The sequence below is a fragment of the Fundulus heteroclitus genome, unplaced genomic scaffold, assembly GCF_011125445.2.
Source record: "Fundulus heteroclitus isolate FHET01 unplaced genomic scaffold, MU-UCD_Fhet_4.1 scaffold_124, whole genome shotgun sequence".
NCBI classification, from domain to species: domain Eukaryota; kingdom Metazoa; phylum Chordata; class Actinopteri; order Cyprinodontiformes; family Fundulidae; genus Fundulus; species Fundulus heteroclitus.
In genome coordinates, this window is record NW_023396536.1 from 20,408 (window position 1) to 34,427 (window position 14,020).

The following is a 14,020-nucleotide window of genomic DNA, read 5'->3' on the forward strand; positions in this document are numbered from 1 at the left end:
TTGATGTTATTGTTGATGTTATTTTGTATTTTGTGGCAAAGCTAACACAAAAGAGCACCAGGGTCATATATTGTTTTGGAAGGAATAGATTACCAATTAAAACGGTTTACATACATAAAACAGTGATTCAGTTACATAAAATTTATACACTTATCTTCCATATTATTTTATAGCTTCTTAAAGTAACAACCAAATTTCCAGATATTATCCATCAAAGCCCAATAATCTTAGACAAGCTCCAATCAAATCCGTCCCACTTTTTGTGATTGGTTAATAAAAAATAAATAGCTTTGCTGTCAGCTACATTAATGAACAACAACATTGGCTTCAGTGACGCTTTCATATTAAGATACATCCAAAGAAAGAAATGTCAGCAGTACGAAGACTCTTTATTTTTACGGGTTTCCTGTTAATGTACAAGGCAGTTGTAAAGCCTGCTTCTCTCTGTCAGATATGGGGAGATCCGGAGTTTCCTGTACTGTACAGAGAAGGGGATGTGACAATTGGAAGTGTTTTTTCTATCCACAGCAAAAACACACAACCTTCACTTTTCTTTACAGAGAGGCCAACAATATCTAATTGTACCAGGTAATTTCGAACTATGTACAAAACATTGTATTAACCCTTTGTCTTTGCGAACTGAGAGTTTTATTGTGCTTTATTTTTCTTAGTATTGACCGAAGGCAGTTTCGATTCGCCCAGACAATGATATTTGCTATTGAAGAAATAAATAGAAAAAAGGATCTTCTTCCTAATGTTGCTATTGGATATCGAATTTATGACAACTGTGCATCAGCATTATCTTCAAGGCGTGCAGTAATGGCCCTGATGAATGGGAATGAGATGACTTTGGAAAAAAGCTGCTCTGGACAATCAGCAGTTCATGCTATTATTGGAGAGTCTGAATCTACTTCTACTATTGTCCTTTCCCGCATCACTGGACCATTTCAAATTCCGGTGGTAAGAGGGATCCTAATCAGTATTTATATATCTATGAAAATCCTTTTTTTCTCTCGTTTTCAGTTTTCTCTTTTATGTTGACAGATAAGTCATTCGGCTACGTGTGAGTGCTTGAGCAATAGAAAGGAGTTTCCCTCTTTTTTTCGAACTATTGCAAGTGATCGCTATCAAAGTGTTGCTCTTGCACAGTTGGTCAAACACTTTGGTTGGACCTGGGTCGGAGCAGTGAACAGTGACAGCGATTATGGAAACAATGGGATGGCCATCTTTCTCTCTGCTGCACAAGAGGAAGGAGTGTGTGTGGAATACACAGAGAAATTTGACAGAGCAGAGCCAGAAAAACTCAAAAAAGTGGTGGAAGTGATCAAGAAGAGCACTGCTCAGGTGATTGTTGGATTTCTTGCTCAAGCAGAAATGAATAACCTGTTAGAGCAGTTGAGTCTCCACAACATCACAGGCCGGCAGTTCATTGGGGTGGAGGCATGGATAACTGCTGAAAGCCTTGTAACTCCTACTAGCTTTAGTGTGCTGGGAGGTGCATTAGGATTTGCAGTGCAAAAGGCCAACATCAGCGGCTTGGACGATTTTCTAGTTAGAGGTTTCTGGGAAACAGACTTTCTGTGCAATGAGACAAACACAGAGACAAGACTAAAAACTTGCAAAGCAAATCAGGATTTCTTAGAGCTTAAAGCTAATGACGATGATGTAACAGAGCTAAGATACTCCACTAATATCTACAAAGCCATCTATGCTGTAGCACATGCTCTGCATAACATCTTGAAGTGTTCAGATCATCAAGGATGTAAGAAGCCTGTGGAGATCAAGCCATGGGAGGTAAATGAAAAGGCTTTGTGTCTTTACTACAAGTGTATAACTAAAAATGCTAATATAAGTAATGTTTACCGCTCTTTTAGGTCATTCAGGCTTTAAAGCATGTGAACTTCACTATTAAGAATGAGGACAAAGTGTGGTTCGACCAAACTGGAGCCGCTGTTGCCAGGTATGAGGTGGTGAACTGGCAGCGTGGAGCAGATCAATCAATTCAGTTTAAACCTGTTGGTTACTATGATGCTTCACTACCTTCTGGCAAGAAATTTGTTCTTAACACAGAGGCTATAATGTGGCCAGGGGGAACTAAACAGGTAAAGATTGTTCCTGACAACAAAATTCGATCACGCTTGTGTCATACAAAATTATGTAACAATACCCTTTTTATTATTTGTATCATAGTTACCTGTTTCAGTTTGCAGTGAAAGCTGTCATCCAGGAACCTATAAAGTCCTTCAGAAAGGAAAGCCTGTGTGCTGCTTTGACTGTATACCATGTCCAGTTGGGGAATTTAGCAACACCACAGGTACCACAGATCTAAATTATAGTAATATGTGTGCAATCCTTGCCTGCCTGATATAGTAATTCGTAAACTCTATAAGGATGGAACAAAATGAATTATAATAATTATTTTTAAATTGTTTTTATTACAGATTCTGTTGACTGCAAAAAGTGTCCTGAAGCATACTGGTCCAATCAGAACAGAGATGCATGTTTACCGAAAAACGTTGAGTTTCTGTCTTTCATTGAGATTATGGGCAAAGTACTAGTATTTTTCACTTTGTTTGGTGTTATGCTAACTTTAAAAGTAGCCACACTGTTTTTAATCAATAAGGACACTCCACTAGTGAAAGCAAACAACTCTGAGCTGAGCTTCCTGTTGCTCTTCTCCTTGTCACTCTGTTTCTTGTGTTCTTTAACATTTATTGGCAAACCTACTGAGTGGTCCTGCATGTTGCGACACACAGCATTCGGCATCACCTTCGTTCTTTGTATCTCTTGTATTCTTGGAAAAACAATAGTGGTTCTAATGGCCTTCAGAGCAACTCTTCCAGGTAATAATGTGATGAAATGGTTTGGGCCTGCACAGCAGAGACTCACTGTTTTATTTTTAACTTTTATACAGGTCATTATTTGCATCCTATGGTTAACAATAAGTCCCCCTTTTCCTTTAAAAAATATGACATACTATATGGAGAAGATAATCCTTGAGTGTGCTCTGGGATCACCTTTCGGGTTTTGGGCTGTGTTAGGATATATTGGACTTCTTGCCTTATTGTGTTTTGTCCTTGCTTTCTTGGCCAGAAAGTTACCAGATAGCTTCAATGAAGGTAAACACATCACCTTCAGTATGTTGATTTTCTGTGCAGTCTGGCTCACCTTCATTCCAGCTTATGTCAGCTCACCTGGGAAATTTACTGTAGCTGTTGAGATATTTGCCATTCTAGCATCAAGTTATGGGATACTATTTTGTATATTTGCACCAAAATGCTTTATTCTTGTCCTGAAACCTGAGCTGAACACAAAGAAACACCTGCTTGGAAAAACACAAGGTTAACCAGTTTATATGGTACACAATATTTTATTTATTTACTTTTTTCAAAAGTTGCTCTTTATTGTTGTTGAAGGTCTTATATCTTTTATTGCAAAACTATTGTGTTCTGTCACGTAAAACTTTAAAAACCTTTTGAGTAAAAATGCACCAATAAGTTGTAAAAAATGTATTAGTTTCAATTAAACCTAAAATGTAAAGATATGCAAAATTCAGTCTAATGCACAAAGCCCAATATAAACAAACATAAAAATAAAGATGATTGCGTTTCTCTCTCTTTTTTTAATTAGAAGTAGAGTCAGAGTATAAACGTATGGGTAGCTAACTGTATAATAGTGACATTTTCTCTGTCATGGAGAGTTACTGAAAGAGGAAAATAGATGGCAAATTTAGGTTTAAATAATTTACCAACACATTTTTTTCTGTAACTGAAAGCAATTTGAATCAGGTCAGATGCCATGACAGGCCAGACTTTTTTAAGGAAGGTTGTAGGTAGGATATCAACACAGCAGGAGAAGGAGCTTAACTGATTTAGAATTTCTTCTAAGCTTTTACAGTTGAGTAGTTGAACTGTAGTCATTTTCTCTGAATTTACACTCACTGGCCACTTTATTAGGAACACCTTGCTAGTACTGGGTTGGACCCCTTTTTGCCTTCAGAACTGCCTTAATCATCAGTGGCATAGATTCAACAAGGTACTGGAAACATTCCTCAGTACACTGTGGTCATAAAAGATGTTCATGGTCAGCAACAATATTCACGTAGGCTGTGGTGTTGACATGATGCTCAGTTGGTTTTAGGGGGCTCATAGTGTGCCAAGAAAATATCCCCCACACAGCCTGAACCATTGATACAAGCCAGGATGGATTGACATTTCGGAGGTCAGAGTACCGGTGCCGCCGATATATGACAGCCTCACTTCTGAATCAAAAGGTCACATTAAACACTTCACCTATTACATAATAACAGTGTTGTATAGTAACAAAGTACAAATACTTCACTACTGTACATAAGTATATTTTGGAGTACTTTATACTTTTTTTGAGTATAATTTCTTTTTTTAAACTTTTCTTTTACTTCACTATATTTCCAAACTGAATTGCATACTTTTACTCCGATACATTTTCAATGTTTGGTTTAGTTACTTGTTACAAAAAAAGCGAGAGAAAGAGAGAGAGAGTAAGAGAGAGAGAGAGAGAGAGACTCACGCACGCAAGTGTTTTGACCCCACCTACTGATTGACTGCGACAAAGTCAGGACTAGCCTGGCCTTGGCGGGGCGGCAATTGGGGGGCGGGGGGGATTTGGCGTGTCCGCACGCTGAACCAGCCGTGCCTGCCATGGACTGGAAGCGGATTTGTTTTTTTGTTTTTACCTCTGATTGGCCATTGTTCTATTAGTACTATCTTTCATTTGTCAATCATAAAATTAAACGAATCAAATCAACGACTGAAGGCAACATGCTAGCCAATCACACCTGGAGAGGGGCGGGTCGCTGGGTCAGACATTCAGCCTTCAGAAAGACGCCGTGGCTGTGTTCCCTGTCGGTGTCGGTAGAGCAGGATGGATATTCAGTCTGATTACCAAACAATTACAAGAGGTGACAACGAAGCAAACGAGAGCTAGCTGGAAGCAGCGCTATTAATTTCTGTTTGAAATGTCAGCATTGAAGTCAACACTGGAGTAAACATTCATGCTTGGAGGGTTAGCTAAACAGCTAGGAGTACAAGGAGCAGAACCAAGCAGGAAAATTGCCAAACTGAAGAAACTTGGGTTATTTACAGGCAGAAGGGAACTCTGCTTTGTTCTGATCCTTGTGCTCCATACCTGCTGTAATTACAGAACCTCTTCTATTATGAATTTTTACTTCAGTGTTCAGACTATGCTGGACCTTTGAGTCCAGACACAGTGCTACAGGTCGCCGTATCTCACTGATGGTTTCCAGCCCAAACCAGCATAAAACCTGCCCAACTTAAAAGAAGAAACAAGTCTAAATCTCAAACTCTCTCATGTTAAAAGCACAGAACTATTAAACACATAAGAACATGCTGTTAGCACATTACTGTGCTGAAGAAAAAAACAAACAAACTTTGTGGTCACGGCTCCGCACAAAATGTACAATCAGACAACCAACCAAATAACACACAAGATCACTTTAACAATCATTATATATCAACTGGAAAAAAAGAAAACTTTTATCAATAGCTTCCCAACATGAGTTGTAAATCTACCTTAATATAAACTTAATTTCTCCTTCAGAGCTCAATCAAACATTTCTTTTTCACACAGCTTTGAAATATTTTTAAATTGATCAGTAGAACTCAACCCCACTCGGATAGTTTACATTGACCAAACACTTGATTAACCATTATTCTTTTCTTGTTTTATTATAATAATCAATATTATTCATTATAACTATTATTCATTGATGATGTCATATTCGACAGATTCGACTTATTTTAAAAATAGATTGCTCAGTAAAATGAGTTGATGGAGATGGTGTTTTATTGAAATGTTTTTAGTTTTCTTTCAGATATTGACAACTATTTTGATATATTTTGTTAGTAATTCTTTTTAAAAGCCCAACACAATTTGTGAAAAGCTTCCCAAATTTTTACAACTTGCCCATAAGTTATTTTTGTTCCAGCTCAATGTGTTCAAAATAAGCCTAATTGGGTAGAAACCTGCCTAATTTGGCAACACTGACTACACTATTGATTTTTGTTTGTTCGACTTTTTAGATTTTGGGATTTTATTGATAATTTATTTCTCAGCAGTGTAGAAGTAGTCACAGAGCCACTGTTCAGCCTGAAGCATATAAAATGTTTTTTGAAAAAGTGTGCCCCCCTGAAAACATGGAATGCCCCCCCTGTAATTTGTTTCTGCAGCCGGGTCTGCCAACAGGATAAGAAGCTGGTTCATTAGTAAAGCAGGTTAAGTAAAACTTGTGGTATAGGTAAAGCATCTAATACCAGAGAGTCTTAATTTTGTTAACTAAATGATACCTGCAGGCACGCCTGCTGACAGGGGGGGGGGGGGGGGGGGGGGGCAAACTCGTCAATTGTCCCAGGACAGAGGGGGGGCCCAAAACTGACACTCTGACCATTAAAATACAACCATCCATCCATCCATTTTCTGACCCGCTTAATCCCTCATGGGGTCGCGGGGGTTGCTGGTGCCTATCTCCAGCGTTGACCGGGCGAGAGGCGGGGTACACCCTGGACAGTTCGCCAGTCTGTCGCTTAAAATACAGACAAAACAAATTTTTCTGAAAATATTTGTGTGAAAAATATTTAATATTACAGTAAGTATATATATATATATATATATATATATATATATATATATATATATATATATATATTTCTGCATTAGGTATATGTAATATGTTTTCTTTAGAACTCCCCCCACCCCAACAGCCAGCCGTTGACCATTAGGACAACGGCTGGCCAACAAAAATTACTGATTCTGATTGAATGAATGTTGTGCGTTTAATGGCAAAAAGGAAGCCTTTCTCAGAGATGACAAATGAACCGCCAGCAGATTCAGAGGGCAGAGAATTCCCAAAGTATCTAACATATACTACCTCTCACAATGGAAGGGAACAAAATGTTAGGGACTGGCTAATATTTTGGCGGCAGTGCTTGCTGTTTTCTTATGAAGAAAATATCAACTAGTGCACTAAATTCAATAGATGGGTTGAAAATATTCAATATAAAATACAGAGAGTTCCAGGGCATGAAGTATACAGTTAAGTTAACTCTTTTTTTGGTGTGTGTGTGTGTGTGTGTGTGTGTGTGTGTGTGTGTGTGTGTGTGTGTGTGTGTGTGTGTGTGTGTGTGTGTGTGTGTGTGTGTGTGTGTGTGTGTGTGTTGGGGGAGCAGTTGGGGTTGATCATCCTGAGTGCCAAACAGGCTTGGTCTGCCCCTGCAAACATGTATGAAAAGTAGATTTAAAATGTTTTCATTTATTTATTTATTGTTCTGACTGATCATATGGTAAAGTACCACTGAGTAGCAAATTTTGTTGAGGGCATTTCTCAGGACTCAGGAAGGTCAAAACAGTTTTGCCTCACTTGATGTTATTGTTGATGTTATTTTGTCTTTTGTGGCAATGCTAAGACAAATGCGTATCTGGACCATATATTGTTTTGGAAGGTATAGATTACCAAATAAATATTTTTACATACATAAAACAGTGATTTGTTACTTTAAATGTATACACTTATCTTCCATATTAAAGTAACAACCAAATGTCTAGATATTATCCATCAAAGCCCAATAATCTTAGACAAGCTCCAATCAAATCCGTCCCACTTTTTGTGATTGGTTAATAAAAAAATAAATAGCTTTGCTGTCAGCTACATTAATGAACAACAACATTGGCTTTAGTGACTCTTTCGTATTAAGATACATCCGAAGAAAGAAATGTCATCAGTACGAAGACTCTTTATTTCTATGGGTTTCCTGTTAATGTACAAGGCAGTTGTGAAGCCTGCTTCTCTCTGTCAGATATGGGGAGATCCGGAGTTTCCTGTACTGTACAGAGAAGGGGATGTGACAATTGGAAGTGTTTTTTCTATCCACAGCAAAAACACACAACCTTCACTTTTCTTTACAGAGAGGCCAACAATATCTAATTGTACCAGGTAATTTCGAACTATGTACAAAACATTGTATTAACCCTTTGTCTTTGCGAACTGAAAGTTTTATTGTGCTTTTTTTTTCTTAGTATTGACCTATGGCAGTTTCGATTTGCCCAGACAATGATATTTGCTATTGAAGAAATAAATAGAAAAAAGGATCTTCTTCCTAATGTTGCTATTGGATATCGAATTTATGACAACTGTGCATCAACATTATCCTCAAGGAGTGCAGTAATGGCTCTGATGAATGGGGATGAGATGACTTTGGGAAATAGTTGCTCTGGACAATCAGCAGTTCATGCTATTATTGGAGAGTCTGAATCTACTTCTACTATTGTCCTTTCCCGCATCACTGGACCATTTCAAATTCCGGTGGTAAGAGGGATCCTAATCAATATTTATATATCTATGAAAATCCTTTTTTTCTCTCGTTTTCAGTTTTCTCTTTTATGTTGACAGATAAGTCATTCGGCTACGTGTGAGTGCTTGAGCAATAGAAAGGAGTTTCCCTCTTTTTTTCGAACTATTGCAAGTGATCGCTATCAAAGTGTTGCTCTTGCACAGTTGGTCAAACACTTTGGTTGGACCTGGGTCGGAGCAGTGAACAGTGACAGTGATTATGGCAACAATGGGATGGCCATCTTTCTCTCTGCTGCACAGGAGGAAGGAGTGTGTGTGGAATACACAGAGAAATTTGACAGAGCAGAGCCAGAAAAACTCAAAAAAGTGGTGGAAGTGATCAAGAAGAGCACTGCTCAGGTGATTGTTGGATTTCTTACACATGCAGAAATGAATAACCTGTTAGAGCAGTTGAGTCTCCACAACATTACAGGCCGGCAGTTCATTGGGGTGGAGGCGTGGATCACTGCTGACAGCCTTGTAACTCCTACTAGCTTTAGTGTGCTGGGAGGTGCATTAGGATTTGCATTGCAAAAGACCAACATCAGCGGCTTGGACGATTTTCTAGTTAGAGGTTTCTGGGAAACAGACTTTCTGTGCAATGAGACAAGCACAGAGAGAAGCCTAAAAACTTGCAAAGCAAACCAGGATTTCTTAAAGCTTAAACATAATGACGATGATTTAACAGAGCTAAGATACTCCACTAATATCTACAAAGCCATCTATGCCGTAGCACATGCTCTGCATAACATCTTGAAGTGTTCAGATAATCAGGGGTGTAAGAGTCCTGTGGAGGTCAAGCCATGGGAGGTAAAAAATGGCCCTGTGATTGTACTATAAGTGTATACCTAAAAATGCGGAAAAAGTAATGTTTACCACTCTTTTAGGTCGTTGAGGCCTTAAAGCATGTGAACTTCACTATTAAGAATGAGGATAAAGTGTGGTTTGACCACACTGGAGCTGCTGTTGCCAGGTATGAAGTTGTGAACTGGCAGCGTGGAGCAGATCAATCGATTCAGTTTAAACCTGTTGGTTACTATGATGCTTCACTACCTTCTGGCAAGAAATTTGTTCTTAATACAGAGGCTATAATGTGGCCAGGGGGAACTAAACAGGTAAAGAACTTTCCTGATGACAAAATACGATCACGCTTGTGTCATATAAAATTATGTAACAATACCCTTTTTATTATTTGTATTATAGTTACCTGTTTCAGTTTGCAGTGAAAGCTGTCATCCAGGAACCTATAAAGTCCTTCAGAAAGGAAAGCCTGTGTGCTGCTTTGACTGTATACCATGTCCAGTTGGGGAATTTAGCAACACCACAGGTACCACAGATCTAAATATCTAATTAATATGTGTGCAATCCTTGCCTGCCACATTGTGTGCTTCATATTCAAATTAGCAATGATATAGTAATTCGTAAACTCTATAGGGATGGAACAAAATGAATTATAACAATATTTTTTTTATTTTTTTATTACAGATTCTGTTGACTGCAAAAAGTGTCCTGAAGCATACTGGTCCAATCAGAACAGAGATGCATGTTTACTGAAAAACATTGAGTTTCTCTCCTTCATTGAGGTTTTGGGCAAAGTACTAGTATTTTTTACTTTGCTTGGTGTGGTGCTAACTTTAATAGCAGCCACACTGTTTTTAATCAATAAGGACACTCCACTAGTGAAAGCAAACAACTCTGAACTGAGCTTCCTGTTGCTCTTCTCCTTGTCACTCTGTTTCTTATGTTCTTTAACATTTATTGGCAAACCCACTGAGTGGTCCTGCATGTTGCGACACACAGCATTCGGCATCACATTCGTTCTTTGTATCTCTTGTATTCTTGGAAAAACAATAGTGGTTCTAATGGCCTTCAGAGCAACTCTTCCAGGTAATAATGTGATGAAATGGTTTGGGCCTGCACAGCAGAGACTCACTGTTTTATTTTTAACTTTTATACAGGTCATTATTTGCATCCTATGGTTAACAATAAGTCCCCCCTTTCCTGTAAAAAATATGACATACTATATGGAGAAGATAATCCTTGAATGTGCTCTGGGATCACCTTTCGGGTTTTGGGCTGTGCTAGGATATATTGGACTTCTTGCCTTATTGTGTTTTGTCCTTGCTTTCTTGGCCAGAAAGTTACCAGATAGCTTCAATGAAGGTAAACACATCACCTTCAGTATGTTGATTTTCTGTGCAGTCTGGCTCACCTTCATCCCAGCTTATGTCAGCTCACCTGGGAAATTTACTGTAGCTGTTGAGATATTTGCCATTCTAGCATCAAGTTATGGGATACTATTTTGTATATTTGCACCAAAATGCTTTATTCTTGTCCTGAAACCTGAGCTGAACACAAAGAAACACCTGCTTGGAAAAACACAAGGTTAACCAGTTTATATGGTACAAAATATTTTATTTATTTACTTTTTTTAAAAGTTGTTTTTTATTGTTGTTGAAGGTCTTATATCTTTTATTGCAAAATTATTGTGTTCTGTCACGTAAAACTTAAAAAACCTTTTGAGTAAAAATGCACCAATAAGTTCTAAATATGTATTAGTTTCAATTAAACCTAAAATGTAAAGATATGCAAAATGCAGTCTAATGCACAAAGCACAATATAAACAAACATAAAAATAAAGATGATTGCGTTTCTCTCTCTTTTTTTAATTAGAAGTAGAGTCAGAGTATAAACGTATGGGTAGCTAACTGTATAATAGTGACATTTTCTCTGTCATGGAGAGTTACTGAAAGAGGAAAATAGATGGCAAATTTAGGTTTAAATAATTTACCAACACATTTTTTTCTGTAACTGAAAGCAATTTGAATCAGGTCAGATGCCATGACAGGCCAGACTTTTTTAAGGAAGGTTGTAGGTAGGATATCAACACAGCAGGAGAAGGAGCTTAACTGATTTAGAATTTCTTCTAAGCTTTTACAGTTGAGTAGTTGAACTGTAGTCATTTTCTCTGAATTTACACTCACTGGCCACTTTATTGCTAGTACTGGGTTGGACCCCTTATTGCCTCCAGAACTATCTTAATTGTCAGTGGCATAGATTCAACAAGGTACTGGAAACATTCCTCAGAGAGTTTGGTCAACGTTGACACGATAATATCATGCAGATGCTGCAGATTTGTCGGCTGCACATCCATGATGCAAATCTCCCGTTCCACCACATCCCAATGGTGCTCTATTGGATTGAGATCTGGTGACTGTGGTGGCCATTTGAGTACAGTGAACTCATTGTTATGTACAACAAACCAGTCTGAGATGATTTGTGCTTTATGACATGGCACGTTATCCTGCTGGGAGTAGTCATCAGAAGATGGGTACACTGTGGTCATAAAGGATGGGCATGGTCAGCAACAATATTCACGTAGGCTGTGGTGTTGACATGATGCTCAGTAGGTATCAAGGGGCTCATAGTGTGCCAAGAAAATATCCCCCACACAGCCTGAACCATTGATACAAGCCAGGATGGATTGACATTTTGGAGGTCAGAGGGCCGGTGTATGACAGCCTCACTTCTGAATCAAAAGGTCACATTAAACACTTCAGCTATCACATAATAGTTTGAAAGTATCTGGCTATGCTAAGATGAGGTGAACCTTGAAAAATGACCGGAGGAAAAGTTTGTCTACAAGGGTAGTGATGGACTCAGACCTGAACCTCCAAAAGCATCTAAAGACAATTACAAGGTCGGCCTTCTATCACCTGAAGAGCATTTCCAGGATTCAAGGACTGATGTAGTGATGGGTAGATGAGGCGTCATGAAGCGTTTAGACACGTTGCCAAACAGTATTGATACTGTGCCGATACTGTGTCACTAAATACTTACACCTGATGGACCTTACAGGGAACCCAGTTGACAGTGTTAACTGACACTGATTTGATGACCTAGTATACATCCATCCATCCATCCATTTTCCAAACCACTTAATCCCTCATGGGGTCGCGGGGTTGTTGGTGCCTGTCTCCAGCGTTCACTGGGCGAGAGGTGGGGTACACCCTGACAGGTCGCCAGTCTGTCCTAGTATACATAATAATACAATTTAAGTAATTGCATGCTGCATTGTTTTAGTTTATATTCTCATTTAAATTTAAAATATCCTTTGTCAGGATTCTCTGTGCTGCTCTACTCTAACTCTACTCCTCAGGTGTGTCTAGTTGGCTGAGGAGGCGTGGCCCACACCTGCAGCTCGTTGCAGGCGGCTTCCTCTGGCTTCTTAAGCAGAGCGCTGACAGATGGAAGACGCCAGAGCCTTAACCAGTCGTGATTTTGGTGCTTGGATGCACTCACCTGTCTTGACGTCTCGTTCCGAAGAAACAGACCAGCAGAACCGCCTGCTCAGATTTTGCTCTGGCGCTCCCCTCATACTTCCTGGATGTTACCCAGCGAGGCCTGAGATCCCCTCTCCCGGTTTCTGCTGGTTCTGCATTCACTCTGGTCAATCCATCTGTCAACCGTTGCCGACGAGGCTCGCTCAGGATCCCTCGCCAGTTACATCAGCCGTCCTCAGCCACTAGCCGCCTATCTCCAGCTGAGTAGAATCATAGAGTACTCCCGACGCTACTTCTTCCCGGTTAGGTCCGCCCAGCCCAATGACTCTCCAGCCGTGACGTTCTGACCCAGCCGACTCGCCCGTAGTTCCGTCCGTAGATCTGCCTGTTTCCAAAATAAACATTTTAAAACTGTGCATTGCCTCCCGATCGTATCTGCATGTGGGCTCGTCACCTGAAAACCATGACAGAAGAAGGCTCTGGCCACCAAAGTCCAGCGGATACGTTCGGGCGGCAGATAGCCGCACAGCAGGAACAGATGCAGTCGCTAGGTTTAGCCGTCAATTCAACACAGGAACAGCTTCATAGATTAGCCGCTCAGTTTAGCCAGCTCATGGACACAGTCACTTCCGCGATGACGTCGCCTGTCACTCAAGACCTTAGCACCCCGCCTCCCGTCGCTCAGAGCACTGATAATCAGATTTGGACTCCGCCACTTGAGGGCGCGTCACCTTGTCCGGATAAGTTCTCTGGTGACCATGGGAGTTGCGGAGGTTTCCTTTTTCAGTGTAAACTGGTGTTTAACCGATCCCCTCAGACATTCGCCTCAGATGAGGTTAAGATATCTTATGTCTTACGACTACTAACGGGTAAGGCTCTTAGATGGGCTGAGGCTCGATTCCCTGATTGTCAGTCATTCGGGGTTACTTTTCAGGACTTCGTTACCGAATTTAAAACAATTTTTTCACCCGAGTTAGATTCGGCTCAACAGTCTCGTCATCTCCTCTCTTTGAAGCAGTATCGCGTATCAGACTTCTCTGTGGAGTTTCGCACGGTTGCCGCTGCGGCGGGTTGGCAACCAAGGCCGTTAAAGGCAGTATTTTTTCAGGCTCTCGATGAGACTCTTAAGGATGAATTAGCCCGGGTTGAGGAACCCGAGGATTTTGAGGATTTTGTAGCGTTAGCTATCCGTTTGGATTCCCGGCTACGTAGTCGGAGCCGAGTTAGACCGAACCAAGTCTTGCGATCATCCACCTCCTCTACGCTCACCTATAGGGAACCCCGGTCCACTCCACCACCTCCCGAACCCATGCAGTTGGGACAGGTCGGTTTAACTAATAAGGAGCGTCAACAG

General features: G+C 40.0%; 2 protein-coding genes across 2 annotated transcripts; both read left to right on the forward strand.

The window, feature by feature from the left end:
* Nucleotides 1–690: 690 nt before the first annotated feature.
* Nucleotides 691–3,592, forward strand: LOC105932595 (extracellular calcium-sensing receptor-like). The gene is made up of 5 exons (XM_012871824.3): nucleotides 691–960; nucleotides 1,045–1,794; nucleotides 1,875–2,102; nucleotides 2,191–2,314; nucleotides 2,442–3,592. The coding sequence occupies exons 1-5, from the start codon at nucleotides 706–708 to the stop codon at nucleotides 3,344–3,346; spliced, it is 2,262 nt and encodes a 753-aa protein (XP_012727278.3). The 5' UTR covers nucleotides 691–705; the 3' UTR covers nucleotides 3,347–3,592.
* A 4,219-nt stretch (nucleotides 3,593–7,811) lies between these two features.
* LOC118558356 (extracellular calcium-sensing receptor-like) lies at nucleotides 7,812–10,773 on the forward strand. The gene is made up of 6 exons (XM_036128869.1): nucleotides 7,812–7,987; nucleotides 8,071–8,359; nucleotides 8,444–9,193; nucleotides 9,271–9,498; nucleotides 9,587–9,710; nucleotides 9,869–10,773. Exons 1-6 carry the CDS (start codon nucleotides 7,812–7,814, stop codon nucleotides 10,771–10,773), a joined length of 2,472 nt encoding a protein of 823 aa, XP_035984762.1.
* The last annotated feature ends 3,247 nt before the right edge of the window (nucleotides 10,774–14,020 follow it).